This window comes from Pristiophorus japonicus, chromosome 6 (assembly GCF_044704955.1).
Source record: "Pristiophorus japonicus isolate sPriJap1 chromosome 6, sPriJap1.hap1, whole genome shotgun sequence".
Taxonomy (NCBI): domain Eukaryota; kingdom Metazoa; phylum Chordata; class Chondrichthyes; family Pristiophoridae; genus Pristiophorus; species Pristiophorus japonicus.
Genome location: NC_091982.1, coordinates 104648793 through 104671207, shown reverse-complemented (window position 1 = coordinate 104671207; position 22415 = coordinate 104648793). Strand labels below are relative to the sequence as shown.

Genomic DNA, 22415 nt, shown 5'->3' with positions numbered 1-22415 from the left:
TTTTTATGAACAGGACATACCTGGGCAACTTTGTCAGGTAGATGTCCGTGTTGTAGCTGTACTGCAACTGGTAGCTGTAGCTGTAATTTGTACTACACAAAGGGCATATTCTTCAATGCGTGCACTGCATGGCCCGGAAGAAGTCCAAAAGCAAGCCAGTCCCCATGCAGCAAAGATGGTTGAAGCAAATCTGAGATCATGACTTTCCAGCTGCTGCTGGAGAGCAATATCTAAAAGGCCCTGAGTGCTGGAAGTTGTCCTGGGAGGAAGGTGGATCTTGCTATTACTCTTGCCACTTGCCTGTATGTTCTTCGACCTGCCCACAAGATTCCCACTGACTGTCTGGTTGGCGGGAGTCCAGGGGGGCAGGCAGTTCTGTCAGGTTCCCCTAAGCTTGGGAGCCAAGTGAAAAGATCCATCGGACACTGAGGCTGGAGGCCTGGGGTGCTCCCTTCCACTCAGATGCAGGCCCAGTTGTGTCATCAGGGTGAGCCCCAGGAAACTTTGGAGCAGTGACCTGATGTAACGAGTTTACACCCTTTTTACTCTAGCCCTGTGCCCTGGGAATGCTGATTCCCCAGGAACAGGGCTAAGGAAAATCTACCCTCACAATTTTAATGAAAATCAGGAAACATTGCATCAGTAAAACTTCTATTAAGGATGCCACATTGCCCCTGATGTGTTGTGACAGTTACGCAATCAGACTGCACAACATGACTCACAAGCAATAAATCATCGGAATGATATGTTTGGTAAATTCTATGGATTATATAAATGTCATTACAGGACCTGTGTTTTATTTATACACTGTCTCACAAATGTGAATTCATTTTGTTTTAATTAGTATAAATGAAGACATATCATATTAGCCTAGGTTATATTTGTGCACAAAGTTGGGTCATTTAAAGTGCAGATTTGCCTAGTTTACTCACAGTTGGAATTCAGCTCTTGTGGTCCGTTGATGCTGTAGAACTGTAGAACAGCATGGGCTGGATTTTTGTTATGTTGCCGCCTCTGATCGTGCCCCGGAGGGGCGGTAATGGAGGCGGCGATGGTTTCCGGGCGGGCGGCCAGCTCCCAGAGCCCCGCCGGGAAATTAATTGCCGGTTTTGCGGGAACGCAGAGCAGCAACGCCTGGGAGTGTCGAGCCGGCGTGCAATGCTGCCGGTTTCGACTGCACGGTGAAATTTGTTGTGCACTCACCCTATAGCACCCCACAATGCACCTTGGTGGGCCACCTGGGAAATCAGATGGTCAGAGCTGTGCTGGCTGCAGTGAGTGATGGAATTGGTGAATGAGGTAAGTTTGAATGTTTTGTTTAGTTTTATTTTCGCGATGTAGCTTATTGTGGGGTGTTTAAGGTATTGGGAATGTTTGTTGTGTTTTTAGGTGCGATATTTTTTACACAGAAGCCTATCTTGGGGCACTCCGAGGCCTGCTCTTCAGCAACGGATTTTCAGTTGCTCAGCCGGCCTTGCGCCCTAAGAGAGGTGTGTACCGCCTCCCTTCGCGCTCCGCTCCACACTCAGGGCCCAGCTGATGAATTTTGCTGACTGAGGCGCAAACTGTTCCCGGGTGCAAACTTTACCGCCCCGCCGCCATTAACACTCTAAAATGAGCAGAACCGAAAGTCCAGCCCCATTAGCTGTTTCAGCTGTTTCTGTTGCCACTGGTCAGTTTTGAGGTACACTTGTGTTTGGTACACTGAGATGGTATATGTAATGGTGGAGAACTATAAGCTTCAATTCAATCAATTTGAATCTGATGGCGTGAAAATGTTTCCTTTTTAGTTTCCTTTTAATTCTGATGGGGTTTGTTTATAACTTTATTGAAATGTTTCTGTGCAGAGGTAGTTGGGGTAGATCTTTGTGTGATGGCGAGTCGGCAGCTCGTTTTATATCTCTCCTGATTTTTATTTCCATTGACTTTAATCAGGAGAAATGTAAATCAGGCTGATGACTCCCTATCACCATTTTTACACTGTCCCACAAAGTCACGGCCAAAATTGCCCCCTTTTATAGCAACGTTTGCGCCTCCGGATCACGACACTGTCTTGGCTGGGGCGCCCTGGCCGCCCATAAAAGAGAGGGCCTTTCGCCACAGCCACCATCATTTTTTTGTCAGCTGACTTTGCTGACTTCAATTCTGAGAAAGTTTGCTTTTTTAACTATTGTGCCGAATACTACATGATATACTGAAAACAAGTGATGCAACACAAGAATATTTCCTAATGTACACAGGTACTTGCTAGCACATATAATGGATCATACTTATGCTGAAAATGAATGTAACAGTGAGCATTTTCATGTAGCTGTAACATTTTCTACAATGTGAAATATAATGGCTGGAATTTTCCCTTAAAATAAATGGGTGGGTTTGGAGCATGGGGTAGTTAAATTGTTGAAACTGGAATTCCTGACCTGATCCCACCTCCAACCCATCCTCTTCCGGTTTTGACGGGAGCAGGATGGGGGGGGGGGCAGGTGACCAAACTGCTCCCAGAGGGCAGAATGTCAATTTAAATATTATAATGCAGCTGGAAGCCTCCTTTTTAACCTCCATTTAGAATTTAACTGCATGTGGACGGGTTTCACACAATTTGTAATCCGGCTGTTAAACCTGCTGCCTCCAAGAGCTAAGTGGCTTTATACCTACCTCCTGAATCCAGGGTCCTGTCTAACCCAACCCTGTGATCGGAGACCCTACCACGAGGCCTCAGATCGCCTCCCCAGGCCACCCCACCGATGATGCTGAGGCCTGCCACAATCTTCTGGTGGCTGGCCGCGATCCTCTTTCTCCCCCCCTGCCGATCTCCGGCCAACACCTCCCCGTCGACCCCCTGCAATCCCCGTCCCAACCCCGCCTATCCTCCCAATCCCGATCCACCTGATCCCGGGCCGAACCCCTCCCCCCCCCCCCCCAGTCTCCCGATACCCGATACTGTCATGCCGATCCCCGACCACAGCGACCCCACCATCCCTCCTCCAGACTGACCCTTCGCATCTAAGGCCTACCTGCCCGCAGCCAGCCAGCCTCTGTTCCCTGTATTGTGCAAATAACATGGAGAACAGGCTTTTAGTCTTCAATTGCTCAAACAGTGTGTAATCCTAGTGCAATTTCTGATTTATGACTTGGATTTTATTAAGGTGTAAATGGGCACATTATGATCATTAACGACCATAATCACAACACACAGGATTAATGATCCCAGTTACTTATAAGTCATAGCCGGATAGTACTTTAAGGCTAGGAACCAGGAACCCTCTCCTGCTTTATTGCACCAATGACCCTAGACATTGTCAGAACGACACCACTGAATACTAAAGAAAAGCATTTAATGTCAGCAACAAAATTATTTCTTAAGTTAAACAGTAAACTACAATTCCTGTGATTGTAACAAACATACCAAGCCCTCCAGCACCATTCTGTAATGATCTAAGTGGCTGTGGCGATCAAGTGGCAATAATTCAGCAAACTCAATCTCGCCATTGATTATAATGGGGGGGGTAGCGATGCAATAACTAGCTGTTCAACTGTTTAAGCGAGGGTCTCTGTGGAGCAGCACAAAAGCCCCAGCAAGTTATGGCATGGGGTATGTAATGGCATAATTAACTCACACTATAATTTCCTCAAGTTTCTGTATTGTAATAATGCCACTCGCCAGTACTACGGTGCAAGTTTTCAGAAAACTCATGCCCATATGTCTCACTTAGGTAAAGATTATTGACACTGTAATTTTAGTCCATGATTGTTTCAAATCAAATTTCTTGGCATATTTTCATGATAAATTGTTAATTGGCTCGGTGATTTCAGAACTTAATTTATATGTCAGATTTTGTGTCATATGCACAAATTATTCCTTATAACCAACAGCTGCAACCACTGTCTCTGGAGTCTTCTCCTCAATCTTACTTTGTGCAGGTTTTGTCAGGGATTTCAGTTGAAAATGATGTGCAGAAGACTGAAACTTCCCTAATTTGTCATTGAGGATAAGAAAGCTGGTAATCAGCCGGCAAAGAAACTCTTCAAGCCTGACAGGACTAGAAGGATCAGGAAGACCACAAACTGTTGTCTTCTTATTGCTAATCTTGAATGGGTTCAACCTTTTTGGAGAGAAGGCATATGTAATAGACCCCTGCATTTATCCTGCCTTGGCAATCTTCCTATTATGCCTTATTTTCATAGTCCAAAGAGGCACAGGAGAAACCTGCTTCCAAAGACTGTGCTTGCCAGCTTTTGACCTTAGTGCATGAGGTACAATTAGATGTAGTTACTGAGGACAGTTTAATATTCTCAGTCCTGGTATGGCAAGCTCTCTATAAACTGTTTATGTACTTGAAGTTAAAGCCTTAACATACGAACATAGGAATAGAAGTAGGCCATTCTGTCCCTTGAGGCTGTTCTGCCATTCAATTAGATCATGGCTGTTCTGTACCTTAACTCCTTTAGACCAGCAGCATTGCTGCAGTCTGATTTTCATGTCTAAAGAAAATCCTGGAAATACTCAGCAGGTCAGGCAGCATCTGTGGAGAAACAGAGTTAATGTTTCAGAAAGAAAGAAAGACTTGGATTTATATAATGCCTTTCATGACCACCGAATGTCTCAAAGTGCTTTACAGTCAATGAAGTACATTTTGGAATGTGGTCACTGTTGTAATGTAGGAAATGCGGCAGCCAATTTGTGCACGAGCAAGCTCCTACAAATAGCAATGTGGTAATGACCAGTTATTTTTTTTTGTTATGTTGATTGAGGGATAAATATTGGCCAGGACACCCCCTGTGCTTCTTCAAAATAGTGCCATGGGATCTTTTACATCCACTTGAGAGGGCTGACGGGGCCTCGGTTTAACATCCCACCCATCAAGGTGCTGTCCCTTGAGTTTATGTTGAGCTTTGTTGGAACAGTGTAAGGGGCTGAGTACGGAGAGGTCAGAGTGGGAGTGGAGCAGAGAATTAAAGTGGCAGGCAACCGGAAGTTTGGGGTCAATTACCCTTTGTCACAACTGGAAAAAGTTAGGGATGTAACAGATTTTAAGCAAGTGCAGGGACAGGGAAAGGGGGAGGGAAGGAAAGAACAAAAGGGAAGGTCTGTAATAGGATGGGAGCAGGAGAGATTAAAAGACAAAAGGGATGATGGTACAAGGCAAAAGGAGATAGTAATGGGACAAGTCAAGAAACAAAAGATGGGTCTAGATGAGGTGTAAATGAGAATCATCAACAGCTGCTGCAATGTGAAAAAATAGGGGCAGAGGTTATGGTTGAAATTTTTGAACTGGATGTTGAGTCCAGAAGGCTGCAAAGTGCCTAATGGAAAGATGAGGTGCTGTTCCTTGAGGTTACGTTGAGCAATCCCACAATCAACTGAGCAGATCAAACCTCTGCCACATCCAGTCGTGAATGGAGGCGAACAATTAAACAACTAACGGGAGGAGGAGGCTCCATGAACACCCTCATGCTCAATCATGACGGAGCCCAGTACGCGAGTGCAAAAGACAAGGCTGAAGTGTTTGCAACCATTTTCAGCCAGAAATGCTGAGTGGATGATCCATATCAGCCTCCTCCTGATGTCCCCACCATCACAGAAGACAGTCTTCAGCCAATTCAATTCATGCCACATGATATCAAGAAACAGCTGAGTGCTCTGGGTACAGCAAAGGCTGTGGGCCCAGACAACATCCCAACTGTCATGCTGAAGACTTGCGTTCAGAACTAGCCGCGCCCATAGCCAAGCTGCTCCAGTACAGCTACCACATCAATCCGACAATGTGGAAAATTGCCCAGGTATGTCCAGTCCGGCCAATCAGTAATCTCTTAGTCATCAGCAAGGTGATGGAAAGTGTCATCGACAGTGCTATCAAGCGGCACTTACTCACCAATAACCTGCTTACCGATGCTCAGTTTGGGTTCCGTCAGGACCACTCAGCTCCAGAACTCATTACAGTCTTGGTCCAAACATGGACAAAGAGCTGAATTCCAGAGGAGAAGTGAAACTGACTGCCCTTGACATCAAGGTAGCATTTGACCGAGTGTGACATCAACGAGCCCTAGTAAAATTGAAGCCAATGGGAATCAGGGAAAACCCTCCATTGGCTGGAGTCAGACCTGGCACAAAGGAAGATGGTTGCGATTGTTGGAGATCAATCATCTCAGCCCCAGGACATCGCTGCAGGAGTTCCTCAGGGAAGTGTCCTAGGCCCAATCATCTTCAGCTGCTTCAAACACTTTCTCTCCATAAGGTCAGAAGTGGGGATGTTCGCTGATGACTGCACAGTGTTCAGTTCCATTTGTAACGCCCCAGATAATGAAGCAGCCCATGCTCGCCTGCAGCAAGTCCTGGACGACATACAGATCTTAATTCAAACCAATGCCCCAGAAAAGAGAGAAAAACTTACCAACCAATCACTTCCCTTCTTTCCTGTGACTTCACACTTTGATTTTGATTATTTTTACTTCCTATCTTCAGCTGCGTCGGTGCTGTTTGGGCTGGCTGTTTTGTAGGCTGCCGCTGGGGTTGGGTCTCGCGCTCTTTAGTAGATTCTCTTGAACAGTTTGGCCCGACCGATGGCCTAAGCTTCTGTAAGGCTATAAGCATTCATGAAGTAAGCCAGCAGAGGTGATCCTTGTGCTGTTTTTGAACTGTGTAGAAATATCATAAGGGTGAAAATTTCTTTGTAAAACTGGATATAAGCAGTTTGTGATATTATCTAGGATTTTCTTCATGTAATTGATTTTGTATTATCAAAAAGATATATAATTGTCTACATTACTGTTAAAGTAGCGCCTAAAATAAAACATTTTCATCTAGCCATATGATCACAGTGCAGGAAATGGTTACCAAACTGAGAACATAACTCGCGCATACTGCACATGAACCACATTATGCTTTATCATGGGCAACATGAGAGGATTTAAAGCTACGATTGATTTCTTGGAGGAAACTTTACCAGTACCCCAAAATAGCTTTGTTATTTAGTTGTAATGGAATGTTTCTTGATTGGGTAGCATCTAACGCGGTTGTGGGCTGCGATGATGTTGCCTTGTGGTTGCCTGAACTTTTAAAGGAAGTGATACTTCAACTAAAAGTTTCAGAAGCTTGTGCGCCCCAAAGTGTTTGCAAATTAACTTACTACTTTCTGGTTCTCTCCTCATTTGACCCAGAGGATTCACTTCTACGATACCTAAGTGATGATAAGATTCTGATCATTCAAGAGGAGCCTATGACACAGAGGGACAGCAAGAGAGACACAGGCAGGAGATCAAGGAGGAAGAAGAACCCAGGAAGCCCCAGCTACCCTATTAGTCCCTCTGTACTGACAGCCCCTGTGAGACTTGATCCCACTTCTCAGGATATCTTGAATTTTCCACTGCCTGAAAGCAACACCGTGCCCCTCTATCACGTGAGTTATTACATCTTATTGTTTGGCTTTACCATTCAGATCAGCCGTCAGACCAGCCATGATCTTACTGAATGGCGGAGCAGGCTCGAGGGGCCAAATGACCTACTCCTGCTCCTATTTCTTATGTTCTTATGTTCATTTTTATTTGCATATTACCCAGCCAGTTTGTTTCTCGGGCTCAAGTCGAACATGTGTTGCGGTTTGATTAATGAAGCTTAGCAAAGATTGCGTGGGCCTTGGATTTGGAAGTATATTCTGAATAACTTGGTATAATTCATGTGTTATCAAAGTAAAAGAATCACCCTTTTAAACTAAGAGTGTAGCTTTGACAGTGATGTTTAATGCCAGTGGACAAGATTTGGCACCTATAAGTCAGAAAATATTTGTATCAGTGACAATTTTACGTTTTTGGTCCCTCAGAAGTGTTCTAAAGGAATACTAGACACCAGCTTAACTTCCAATGGCAAAGATTGCCAAATATAAATTCATTTCTTTTCTGACTAAAGTGCCACTAAATCCTCACTGACTCTTCTTAATAACCATCAGTCAGCAGTGACTAGTGTCATCTGTGTCAAATGCATCAAAACTTGGGTTTCTAATGGTGATTCAGTAACTTTGTTGGGCGCACTGTAGTTTAATTTGCTGCTTTTTAAATCAGTATTATTTGAGCTGTGACGATTTCCTTTGTTACATCAGGCAAAAGTTTGGTTGATTCATGACATGTAAAATATGCAAAATTCTGATCATATTACAATCAGAAACCTGTCTTCCTCTGTGCTCTGTGAGATATGGTGGTGTTGTGTGTTTTATGCGATGTACTGAATAGCTCGATGGTCTGCACTTCACTTAGTACAGGATCAACAATATCAGAATTGTTACAGTACATGAACCTTCAAGAACTCGTGGAAATATCTGCAAAGTGCGTTCGTCGAACACAAGAATAAAAGGCTAGGAATTACCATTGTGAAGGGCAAGTGTTCACACAACTTTCCTCTCCGTTGTTTTAACTGAGGTATTAATTAGTTTAAATGGGTCAACACTTCCATTGAAATAAGAGATGAGTCATATGATCATTAATATCGCCAACCGTAATCGCAACTCTCTAATTTATTCTGGAGGAGTTCTGGAAAAAAAAATCAGTCCACTATTTAAACAAGATGGGTCAACATATCTACTTGTCAGTGCAACAGAACCAGCAAGATATTGATCTTGTACAGAGAATAAAGCATGTCTAGCAGTATATTACAAGGCTACAGCACAATTGAAAGAGTTCTGAGATGTATACCTTTCTGAGAATCCTGAGAGTTTGTTGCCGTCACTATCACCCTGCACGGAATGTTATTTTTGCTGACGTGCAGTTATTTTTCAGTGTTTTCTATGCCAGTTCCTGTTTTGTGTGACTTCTGGCAACCTTTTGAGCACTGACATTAATTTTTTTCCATTCTGTGTGGGTTTTTAATCATAGATCAATATTTATCCCTCAAGCAGCTAAAACAGATCATCTGATCATCTATCTCATTGCTGTTTGTGGGGTCTTGCTGTGTGCAAATTGGCTACCACATTTTCAAGAATTTATCTGTCATGTATGTATGCTTGGGGTTAATAGCCACCAGGGGGCGCCACTGTCGGAGGTCATTGGGCTGTACGCACGTGTGTGCGGGCCAGGTATATAAAGGAAGCCACCATGTAATGCGGGCACTTTGGTCCCGAATAAGGTTGAGCCAGGTTTGCACCTGAGTGAGTTTACAGTATTCAGTACGTACATAATAACTCGATAGACTGAATATTGTAAACATGCGTTAACTCAGAGACTAAGGTCCTGAACTTAAAGAAAGGTAACTTCGATGGTATGAGACGTGAATTGGCTAGGATAGACTGCCGAATGATGTTTAAAGGGTTGATGGTAGATAGGCAATGGCAGACATTTAAAGATCACATGGATGAACTACAACAATTGTACATCGCTGTCTGGCATAAAAATAAAACGGGGAAGGTGGCTCAACCATGGCTAACAAGGGAAATTAGGGATAGTGTTAAATCCAAGGAAGAGGCATATCAATCGGCCAGAAAAAGCTGCAAACCTGAGGACTGGGAGAAATTTAGAATTCAGCAGAGGAGGACTAAGGTTTAATTAGGAGGGGTAAAATAGAGTATGAGAGTAAACTTGCAGGGAACATAGAAACATAGAAACATAGAAAATAGGTGCAGGAGCAGGCCATTCAGCCCTTCTAGCCTGCACCGCCATTCAATGAGTTCATGGCTGAACATGCAACTTCAGTACCCCCTTCCTGCTTTTTCGCCATACCCCTTGATCCCCCCAGTAGTAAGGACCTCATCTAACTCCCTTTTGAATATATTTAGTGAATTGGCCTCAACTACTTTCTGTGGTAGAGAATTCCACAGGTTCACCACTCTCTGGGTGAAGAAGTTTCTCCTCATCTTGGTCCTAAATGGCTTATCCCTTATCCTTAGACTGTGACCCCTGGTTCTGGACTTCCCCAACATTGGGAACATTCTTCCTGCATCTAACCTGTCAAAACCCGTCAGAATTTTAAACGTTTCTATGAGATCCCCTCTCATTCTTCTGAACTCCAGTGAATACAAGCCCAGTTGATCCAGTCTTTCTTGATAGGTCAGTCCCACCATCCCGGGAATCAGTCTGGTGAATCTTCGCTGCACTCCCTCAATAGCAAGAATGTCCTTCCTCAAGTTAGGAGACCAAAACTGTACACAATACTCCAGGTGTGACCTCACCAAGGCCCTGTACAACTGTAGCTACCCCATCTCCTTTTCCTTTTATTCTATCCTTCCTGAATGTTGAATACCCCTGGATGTTGAGTTCCCAGCCTGACTGCAAAAGCTTCTACAGATATGTGAAGAGAAAAAGATTAGTGATGACTAATGTAGGTCCCTTGCAGTCAGAATAAGGTGAACAAGGAAATGGCAGACCAATGAACAAATACTTTGGTTCTGTCTTCACTAAGGAAGACACGAATAATCTCCCGAAAATACTAGGGGACCGAGAGTCTAGCGAGAAGGAGGAACTGAGGGAAATCCTTATTAGTCAGGAAATGGTGTTAGGGAAATTGATGGGATTGAAGGCCGATAAATCCCCAGGGCCTGATAGTCTGCATCCCAGAGGACTTAAGGAAGTGGCCCTAGAAATAGTGGATGCAATGGTGATCATTTTCCAACATTCTATAGACTCTGGATCAGTTCCTATGGATTGGAGGATAGCTAATGTAATCCCACTTTTTATAAAAGGAGGGAGAGAGAAAACAGGAAATTATAGACCGGTTAGCCTGACATCGGTAGTGGGAAAAATGCTGGAATCAATTATTAAAGATGTAATAGCGCATTTGGAAAGCAGTGACAGGATCGGTCCAAGTCAGCATGGATCTATGAAAGGGAAATCATGCTTGACAAATCTTGTAGAATTTTTTGAGGATGTAACTAGTAGAGCGGATAAGGGAGAACCAGTGGATGTGGTGTATTTGGCTTTTAACAAGGTCCCACACAAGAAATTAGTGTGCAAAATTAAAGCACATGATATTGGGGGTAATGTATTGACGTGGATAGAGAACTGGCTGGCAGAAAGGAAGCAAAGAGTGGGAATAAACGGGTCCTTTTCAGAATGGCAGGCAGTAACTAGTGGAGTGCCGCAAGGTTCAGTGCTGAGACCCCAGCTATTTACAATATATATTAATGATTTAGACGAAGGAATTGAAGGTATTATCTCCAAGTTTGCAGATGACACTAAGCTGAGTGGCAGTGTGAGCTGTGAGGAGAATGCTAAGCGGCTGCAGGATGACTTGGACAGGTTAGGTGAATGGGTAAATGCATGGCAGATGCAGTATAATGTGAATAAATGTGAGGTTATCCACTTTGATGGCAAAAACAGGAAGGCAGACTATTATCTGAATGGTGACAGATTAGTAAAAAGGGAGGTGCAACGAGAACTGGGTGTCATGGTACATCAGTCATTGAAAGTAGACATGCATATACAGCAGGCAGTAAAGAAAGCAAATGGCATGTTGGCCTTCATCGCGAGAGGTTTTGTGTATCGGAGCAGGAAGGTCTTACTGCAGTTGTACAGGGCTTTGGTGCAACCACACCTTGAGTATTGTGTACAGTTTTGGCCTCCTAATCTGAGGAAGGACATTCTTGCTATTGAGGAAATGCAGCGAAGGTTCACCAGACTGGTTCCCTGGATGGCAGGATTGACATATGAAGAAAGACTGGATCATCTAGGCTTATATTCACTGGAATTTAGAAGAATGAGAGGGGATCTCATCGAAACATTTAAAATTTTGACGGGATTGGACAGATTAGATGCAGAAAGAATGTTCCCGATGTTGGGGAAGCCCAGTATTAGGGGTCACAGTCTAAGGATAAGGGGTAGGCCGTCTCGGACCGAGATGAGGAGAAACTTTTTCACCCAGAAAATTGTGAACCTATGGAATTCTCTACCACAGAAAGTTGTTGAGTCCAGTTCGTTGGATATATTCAAAAGGGAGTTCGATGTGGCTCTTATGGCTAAAGGGATCAGGGGGTATGGAGAGAAGGCAGGAGTGGCATGATCAGTCATGATCATATTGAATGGTGGTGCAGGCTCGAAGGGCCGAATGGCCTACTCCCGCACCTATTTTCTATGTTTCTATGTTTCTATGTAACATTTGGTGACGAGGTAACTCAAGAATCTTCGCATGCAAAATGAGCACCATTGGAATTCTGGAGAAATTCGTGGAGGGAGAGGACTGGTCGGATTTTATTGATCGCCTGGACCAGTACTTCGTGGCCAACAAAATGGAAGAAGCTACTGACGTAGTTAGGCGCAGGGTGGTTTTCCTCACTGTTTGTGATCCGAAAATCTATGGCCTCATAAAGAATCTCTTCTCGCCTGCACGTCCAACGGACAAGGACTATGAGGAATTGTGTGCTCTGGTACGCAACCATCTCAAACCAAAAGAAGGCATCATTATCTCACGCTATCGATTCTACACGCATGTTCGTTCTGAGGGCCAGGATGTGTCGAAATTCATTGCCGACCTAAGACGTCTTGCTGGGCCATGTAAGTTCGAAGATGCATTGGGAGACATGCTGCGAGATTTCTTCGTAATAGGAATCCACCACGAGGTGACTCTCTGGAAGTTATTGGCTGTGGAGACGCTGGATTTGAGCAAGGCCATCACGATTGCCCAGGCATGCATGATGATTGATGATAATTTAAGGCAGATATCATCTTAAGATTTGGAGCTCCACGGCAAGTACTGTAAACAAGATTGTGTCGTCGTATGGCGGAGCTGCTTATGGCCGGGCCTACTAGACTGGGTGTGCAAAACCTGTAGCTGCTCAAAGTCCGCCAATGGGTACAAATCCAATTTCACCCTGTTGGCCCTGATGTTGTGGGGGCAATCATCGGCATCATCAGTGTCATTTTAAACAGTACATCGGTAAAGGCTGTTCGAAAGTGGGGCATCTTCAGCGAATGTGTCCACAACTGAGCAAGCGTGCTGCGACTCACCACGTGGGTGATGATGACCAGTCCAGCGGGGATCTGGATATGCAACCCGAGATACCCGAGGAGGAAGTGTATGGACTGTATTTGTTCCTGATAAAGAGCCAACTGTTAATGGTTAATGTGAAACTAAATGGCATGCCGGTATCGATGGAATTGGACACGGGTGCGAGTCAGCGATAATGAGCCAAAGGACATTCAACAAGTGTGGGACACTGAGGCTGTGAAGCCTAAGCTGAGTCCAGTCAATGCCAAAGAACTCATACAGGTGATTGGCACTGCAGTAGTCAAGGTGTCGTATGATGGTGTGGTTCATGATCTACCATTATGGATCGTTGCAGAAAATGGTCCAACGCTGTTCGACAGGAATCGGCTTGAAAAAATCAAATGGAATTGGAACGATATCAAAGCATTGTCATCGGTTTGAACCGGCCATCGGAAACTTCACCAGAGCTAAGGTGCAGATTCACCTGGACTTAGGTGCAAGACCCGTCCATCACAAAGCTTGGGCTGTTCCATTCATGATGAGGGAGAAGGTCGAAATTGAGCTGGACCGACTCCAACGTGAAGGGGTCATATCACTGGTCGAATTTAACAAATGGGCCAGTTCCATTGTTCCTGTGTTGAAGAGTGATGGCACTGTCAGGATTTGTGGAGACTACAAGGTCACGATCAACCGATTTTCGAAACAGGATCAGTACCCGTTATTCAAGGCTGATGACTTGTTTGCAACACTAGCTGGTGGGAAGTCGTTCACTAAACTGGATCTGACGTTGGCCTATATGACACAGGAGCTCATCGACATGTCGAAGAAACTTACGTGCATCAACACTCATAAAGGACTGTTTATATACAACAGGTGTTCTTTGGAATTCGCTCGGCTGCAGCCAAATTTAAGTCCCTAGAACCGTCATGTTTCAAGATGACATTCTGGTCACAGGTTGTGACACTGCCGAACACCTGAACAACCTTGAAGAGGTTCTACATCGTCTGGACAAAGTGGGACTCAGGCTAAAGCATTTTAAGTGCATCTTCATGGCACCGGAAGTTGAATTTCTGGGGAGGAAGATTGTTGCTGATGGCATCAGGCCTACGGACTCGAAAACCAAGCCCATCAAAAATGCACCCAGGCCTCAGAATGTGATGGAGCTGCATTCATTCCTTGGTCTACTCAATTACTTTGGTAATTTCTTACCTAAATCGAGCACTTTATTAGAGCCACATGCTGCTCAGAAAAGGCGACAACTGGGTTCGGGGTGTGTCTCAAGATAGAGCTTTCGAGAAAGCTACAAATCTGCTTTGCTCAAACAAGTTGCTGGTACATTATGATCTGTGTAAGCGTTTAGTATTGGCCTGTGATGCTTCATCATATGGGGTTGGCTGCATGCTCCAACAAGCAAATGAGTCGGGTAAACTACAACCTGTTGCGTATGCTTCGAAAAGTTTGTCAAAGGTGGAAAGAGCCTACAGCATGGTAGAAAAAGAAGCTTTAGCCTGCGTATATGGGGCTAAAAAAATGCATCAGTACCTGTTTGGTCTTCGTTTTGAACTCGAAACAGATCACAAGCCACTCATGTCATTGTTTTCGGAAAACAAAGGTATCAATACCAATGCATCATCCCGCATCCAGAGGTGGGCACTGACATTATCTGCCTATGATTATGTCATTAACCATAGACCTGGCACTGAGAATTGTGCCGATGCACTGAGCCATCTGCCTTTGCTCACACCAGAGCTGGAGACACCACAAACTGCAGTTCTACTGTTAGTTATGGATGCTTTTATGAGTGAAGGAACCTGTGATGTATGTAGCACTTAAATCACTGACTCCACGCGGTCTCGTGTTGTATTAACTGCTGTGACCTTAGTCCTTTATTAGGTAACTCCAATGTGCCTCTCAGGTGTGGTGGGCAGCCTTTTATACTCTGTCTTGCAGGTACTTTCAGGTCTCCCACCACAGCGCCCTCTGTGGTGCACCATTGTACTTATACATTTAATGTGCCAGGACAATACATAACAGAACCCCTGTCACTGCCCAACAAGTTAGGACCTGGACCAGACAGGACCCGATTTTATTGGTTGTAAAACATTGTGTCCTTAATGGTGATTGGTCTGATATACCTATAGAAATGTGTGATGAGACCAAACCTTACAACCGTCGCAAAGACGAACTATCCATTCAGTCAGATTTAGGATTACAGTGGGGTAATCATGTTGTTATGCCTAAGAAAGGCAGAAAGAAATTTGTATGTGCTCTACACAGCACTCATCCCGGTATTGTCATGATGAAAACCACCGCCAGGTCTCACGTATGGTGACTTGGAATTGACTCTGATCTGGAATCATGCGTGCATCAGTGCAACACTTGCATGCAGCTAAACAAAGTACCAGTGGAATCTACGCTGAGTCTGTGGTCGTGGCCATCCAAACCATGGTCGAGCATCCACATCGACTTTGCAGGTCCTTTCCTGGGTAAGTTGTTTTTTGTTGTGGTGGATGCATATTCCAAGTGGATAGAGTGTATAATCATGTCTTCCAGTACATCCACAGCTACCATTGAGAGCTTTTGTGTCATGTTTGCTACTCATGGTCTGCCTGACATCGTTGTGAGCAACAACGGATCTTGTTTCACAAGTCTGGAGTTTCAAGAGTTCATGAAACTCAATGGTATTAAACATGTGAGGTCAGCCCCATTCAAACCTGCTTCGAATGGTCAAGCAGAGCGTGCTGTCCAAACAATCAAGCAGAGTATGAAACGTGTAACTCAGGGTTCACTGCAGACTTGCTTGTCATGCATATTGCTTAGTTACAGGACAAGACCCCACACGCTTACCGTGGTCTCCCCTGCTGACTATTGATGAAGAAAGGTCTCAAGACCAAGCTTGCTCTCGTTCATCCTGACCTGAATAATCGTGTTGAAAACAGACATCAAAATCAGCAATGATATCATGATCGTGCTGCTGTGTCTCGTGACATCTGTTAACGATCCTGTGTATGTGCTAAATTATGGTCAAGGTCCCAAGTGGGTCACAGGTACTGTTATAGCCAATGAGGGTAACAGAGTGTTTATTGTCAGGCTCAAGAATGGGCAAACATGCAGGAAACATGTTGCTCAGATAAAGCTGTGGCACACGGATGAACTGGAACAAGTTGAGGAAGACATGATCAGTGACCAACCAACCTATATTCATTCATCAGGGGACTCCACCGTCATCAATGAATCTGGACTTTCAATCTCTGACATGGTCATTGCCACTCCCATCAGATCGGCTACCCAGCCTCCAGTCATAACTGACTCAGAACGCTCGCCCAGAACTGGAGTTGAACTGAGACAATCAATTCGTCAGCGGAAAGACCATCTTAACTTGTAAAAAAATTGATACTAAGATTTTGAAAGGGGATGTTGTCATGTATGTATGCTTGGGGTTACTAGCCACCAGGGAGCGCCACTGTCAGAGGTCATTGGGCTGTACGGACGTGTGTGCGGGCCAGGTATATAAAGGAAACCATGTAATGCGGGCATTTTGGCCCGAATAAAGTTGAGCCAGGTTTGCACCTGAGTGAGTTTACAGTATTCAGTCGATCAAGTTATTACATACGTAACATTATCCAAGACCCTTTTGAAAAGTACGGTTGAATCTGCTTCCACCACCTTTTCAGGCAGTGCATTTCAAATCATAACAGCTCGCTGTGTCAAAAAATGTTTCCTCATGTAGCCTCTGGTTCTTTTGCCAAATACCTTAAACCTGTGTCATCTGGTTACAAACCCTTCTGCTACTGGAAACAGTTTCTCCTTATTTACTCCATCAAAACTCTTTAAGATGTTGAACACCTCTATCATTTGGATGAGACGTTAAACTCTCAGGTGGACATAAAAGGTTCCATGGCACTTTTTCGAAGAAGAGCAGGGGAGTTAACCCTAGCAAATATTTATCCCTCAATCAACATCACTAAAATCAGATTATGTTGATTACCACATTGCTGTTTGTGGGAGCATTCTGTGCACAAATTGGCTGCTGTATTTTCTACATTACAACAGTGACTATATTTCAAAAAGTACTTAATTTTCTTTAAAATGCTCTGAGATGTTCAGTGGTCATGAAAAGTGCAATATAAATGCAAGTCTTTCTTTTCTTTCTCAACCATCTCTGCTCTAAGGAGAACAAACCCCAGTTTTTCTATTCTCTACATGTAACTGAAGTCCCGCATCCCGAATCCCCCATCATCAACATCCTGGAGGTCATCATTGACCAGAAACTTAACTGGACCAGCCACATCAACATTGTGGCAACAAGAGCAGTTCAGAGATTGGGTATTCTACAGCGAGTGTCTCACCTCCTGACTCCCCAAAGCCTTTCCACCATTCACAAGGTACAAGACAGGAGTGTGACGGAATACTCTCACTTACCTGGATGAGTGCAGCTCCAACAACACTGAAGAAGCTCTACACCATCCAGGACAAAGTAGCCCGCTTGATTGCCACCCATCCACAACTTTAATATTCACTCCCTCCACCACCAGCGCACCGTGGCTGCAGTGTGTACCATCTACAAGATGCACTGCAGCAACTCACCAAGACTTCTTTGGTAGCACTTCTCAAACCCGTGACCTCTACCACCTAGAAGGACAAGGGCAGCAGGCACATGGGAACACCATCCAAGTTACACACCATCCTGTCTTGGAAACATATCGCCGTTCCTTTATTGTTGCTGGTTCAAAATCCTGGAACTCTCTCCCTAACAGCACTATGAGAGTACCTTTACCACACAGAATGGAGCGATTCAAGAAGACGCAAGGGTGGAAGTCCCAAATCCGCGACCTCCACCATCTTCTCAAGGGCAATTAGGGATGGGCAATAAATTCTGGTCTTATCAACAACACCCACATCCCAGAAACTAATAAAAAAAAGTTTTACTTGAAAGTAACTCGCATAAACTGTTCAGGTATGTAGCATTTCTGAATCTCTCTGGGCTTATATTTGACAGTGAGATGATTCTTTCAGAACAATTGGCACAGTTTATTAAAAACATACACGTGCATTTAACAGCAGTCGTCAAATATCCTATAGGTCTACCTTACTTACAACAGAGATACAATAAGGTTATAATAAAAAGCGATATACGTTACGCCCCTTTTGCTGGCTGATTTGAACACATGGCATGCTGATTTGGCTGGTCTTCAACAGGAGGTCTTTTGCCATGTGCCCAGCAGTTAGAGAAGAGAGAGAAAAGTTCCTGGCTTGCGTTTTTTATATTCCTCAAGGTCATTGTCCTCAGAAAGTCTCCCGATTGGACTTTGGTTCCAGGGCAGCTTCTTATTGGCTCTCCTCACACATGTGGCTGTCTGGTCTGGCTCAGCCATCTCTGATTAGTTTAAATGGCTTTCCAATACACAAAACCCATACGGCAGCTCTGAGGACTTTCCTTTTGTTTCTTACAAAACTTAGCCCATGCTGGCAATCTGTGGGCTTCCATTTTATCTCAACACAAACAGGCCTTTCCGTTAATCTACACTTTTAACATTTATATATACACATAATCAATTTTAAACATTAATAAACACTTTTATTCTTACAAATTCCCCACCTTGAGGGGGAAATATCCTTATTGACCCCTCATATATCGTAAGTATTGAGGGGGAGAGGAAGAAAAGTGAGTAGCCTGACTTGGTCGCCACCTCGTGAGGTGTAGGGGACTTAATAACAGTCCGATAACATCTCCAGCGGAGACTCTCCCCTTCCCGTACCTTCAGTGCACCGTCGCTTCTCACAGCACATTGATGATTGATGATGTTCGTGAGTCATGCTGCAGCTCCCGTTTCTTCATCTTCCCTCGGCTTTGGTCTTGGCCAGTGTCGTCCTGACAGTCGTGAGGATCTGTAACATGGTCTGTGAGAAAGAAGATCAGTGCAGTATTTACTCTTTGGCAGTTTTTAACTGATTAATGTGAAACCAATTCTTGTACTTAACGCCCTTCTTCCCCGGTAACTGAATCAAATAAACCGCGGGGTTCAATCGGTCTATAATCTTATGCGATCCCCACCACCTGGGCTCGAAGGCAGCTTCTTTTTCCCATAATTTGGAATCATTACTGAGTCTCCCACCTTGTATTCAAAGGGACGTACTTTCTTCTCAAAGTACCTTTTAATTTGTCTTTTTTGACTTCCCCAATTTGGTGGCAAATCGATTGATCTCATCAGTGTGATCTACCACTCGTTCCAGCCACTTGGAACTACATGTTTTCATTGTCAGGGGACTCATCCCTGTTAGTGTTAGCTGGCCTGGTGTTCTCATGGCCTGTTATGGGGAGACCCCTATTGTTCAATGAGGTGTGGACCTCATTGCCATTAAGCACATTGGCAGCATGTTAGCCCATTGAATGGGGTGGTCCGGCACAATTTTATTAACATTAACTTGAGGGTCCTGTTCCCCCTTTCGACCCCTCCGGATGACTGGGGGTGGTGAGCAAAATGTAATTTGTGTTTTATCCCCAACATTTCCTGCAGGTGGCTAAAAATTTTACCGGTAAAGTGTGAACTTTGATCGCTGTCCACTTGTACTGGTACTTCTCACCTACAAAAGACATGATTCAATAATGTTTTGGCTGCTGTGATTGCGATGTTGGAGCGGCAGGGGAATGCTTCGATCCATTTAGTGAATTGATCCACCACCACTAGGGCATGCTGAAAATTGCCTTGCGCCTGTGGAAGTGGCCCAATGAAGTCTATCTGGAGGTGAGTCCATGGCCCTTGAGGCACTTTGAAGCAAGGCTCGGTTAGTGCATGCGGGAGGATTGTGTTGCAGGCACGGTAGGCATCGTGCCACATATTGGTCGATTGTTTCCCTCATGGAAGGCCACCAAGCTGTGGATGCTACCTTATAGAAGGTTACCAAGACCGAATAGTGCCCTGCTGTGGGGTGGGAATGAAAGAGGGAGAGCAGTTCCTGAGCCACCTCTGGTGGAACACACACCACCGGGCAGGCGTTTGGCTTTCTTTTGAACATCAGCAGCTGCTCATCTGACTCAGGTGCAGTGGCTAGTATGGTATTGGGAGCCCAGGCTGTTGGTTGAGGAAGGGGTCTGCCTTCCTCATGCCAAGCGCTTACAACAGCATATCACCAGTATTGCTGCTGCAGGGATTTTAAATCTAGGTAATCTGTTGGGGGGGCCTTGCTAACAGCATTGCTGGGCACAACAACTATAACCTCTATCTCCCCATCAATCGCAGCATCCTTGGCTGCTCTGTCTGCTCTGGAATTTCCCTCACTATGTGGACCCCCTTTTCTATGGGCTGCTACCTTTCCTATGAAGCAGGGCTGGGATTTCTGTTTAAGGTATGACCAGAGCAGGCATAACCAGAGCCCATGGACCAGGGCCTTACCGTCTATCGTACAATAATCATTTTTGTGGTATAGGGGCAAGGGGAGCAAGGTGTTTATAGTATAGGCACTATCAGACCAAATATTCACAGATCTATCTGAGGTTTCCTTCACAGCAGTTAGAAGTGCGGCGATTTCTGCATATTGTGAAGACTGTCTGTTGCATCTTCGCTGGATGGTTCTTTCTGGCAATACCACAGCATACCCGGTGTGAGGGGATCCTTCAATGTGATATGAGGACCCATCGATGTAGACATCTGGGGCACCCTGTATGGGCTCTTTCTGCACAGGATGGGTCTCAAAGTTAATCAGGGGTAACGGACATTCATGCGGGTCCCTCTCATAGATCAGAAATTGTGGCAGCAATGTGGTGGGTTTGGAAATGGTATCAATGTCTCTTTCCCTAAGTTCCAATGTCCATTTGCTGAGGCGCTGCGAGCAAACTAGCGAATCTCCAGGTTTCATCAGTAGTTTCAAAGGTGTGTGTCCGCTGTGCAGGATTGTAGCCTGTAATAAAGGTAAAGTGATGTAGCGACCAGAAGATGACCAGTAGGTGGCGCTCGCATGCGGTATACGTCTTTTCTGCCCCCTGCAGGATTCGAGACGCATATGCAATGGGCTGTAATCGATCAGCTTACATTTGGCACAGAATTGCAGTGAGGCTTTGCTCTGTGGCCCCGACCTCCAAATGGAAGGGCTGCGTGGGGTCAGGAGGGATCAGACATGCGGCCTGTGTCACTGCAGTTTTTAATTTAGCCACCGACTGGGTGTGGGCATTAGTCCATGCCGGGTGTATGTCATCACCCTGCAGTTTTATTAAATCATACAGGGGCTTTGCACACTCTGCAAAGCCTGGGATAAAGTTCCTTTGGTACCCCACCAAACCCAAGAATGATCATAGAGCTGTTTTCGAAGTGGGTAATGGCAGTCGCTGTATTATCTCTACCTTGTGAGAGTCGGGGGATGATCCCTCTGGAGAAATGGACACTCCTAGAAAGGTGACCCGTTCTTTTACTAATTGAGCCTTATGGGGATTCACCATTAGTCCCGCCTCAGCCAACAATGTCAAAAGTTCGTGCAAAAGGGACAGGTGTTCCTCCATGCTGTCGGTTGCCAGCAGTAGGTCATCTACGTACTGCAGCAAGCAGGTAGAGTGGGAAATGTCTTTTAAAATTGCAGCCATTCTTTTGTGGAATATCGTGGGGGCATTGTGGAACCCCGAAGGCAAGCATGTCCAGGTGTAACTCTGGTCCTCAAATATGAATGTAAATTTGTACTGGTCTTCCCCTTTAACAGGGATACTCCAGAATCCATTGGCGATGTCAAGGGTCGAGAAGTACTTGGAACCAGCAGGAATTTGAGATAATATGGTAGGAGTTTCTCTTACTACCAGTGAGCAGGCTGGTGTCACAGAATTTACCTTTCTGTAATCAATAGTCAGTCGCCAGCTGCTATCAAGCCATGCGGGTGAAATGGTCGTGAATGTGCCTGTCCTAAGAACACCCTGCTCGACTAGGGACTTTATGGTGTCTCGGATGTAAGGGTGACTCTCCCTTGGGATGGGGTACTGTTTAGTGAATGAGTCGGGGGGGTCCCTCAATAGATTCCTCGCCTGCCATTTTTCCACAGTCATGCTTGCACGTGGTAAACACCGTTAGGTGATCCTGAATTAATTTCCCCACAGCTTCATTTTCGCTCCCTGGAGCATCATACTCAGATGACTTTTTAATAGCAAAAACCGAGTGAGCATCTGAAATTTCTATCACTCCTGCCTTATCTCCAATCACATCCAAACACAGTCCTGATTATAATCTATCACCGCGCCATACTGATCCAACACATCAGTCCCTAAAATTCCCCTTCTGTCGGGGGTGGTCATCAGCATAGGTGCTGGGACCTTACAGGTGAGGCCTCCCAACTGAAGTTCAGTAGCCTTCCCTGTATATGCGGTGGTTGTATCAACATTAACCCCTTTAAGGGTCATATAACCCCTGCCCGCCGCTTCATGGCGATCAGAGTATGGGGTGTGGATGATGGTAACGGCTAAGCCAGTATCGATAAGTATAAACTGCTGCCAACCCCCTTTTAAGATAACAAGGACGACTGGTCTCCCGCTACCATC

The 22415-nt window shown here is 44.9% G+C and overlaps 1 protein-coding gene across 1 annotated transcript in view; it reads left to right on the top strand.

The window, feature by feature from the left end:
* LOC139265749 (connector enhancer of kinase suppressor of ras 2) overlaps positions 1 to 22415 on the top strand; it is a 1063014-nt gene that overhangs the window by 827798 nt on the left and 212801 nt on the right. Inside the window, exon 12 of the mRNA XM_070883099.1 lies at positions 7159 to 7397. Coding sequence (XP_070739200.1) covers positions 7159 to 7397 — 239 coding nt within the window. The remainder of the gene's footprint in view (positions 1 to 7158; positions 7398 to 22415) is intronic.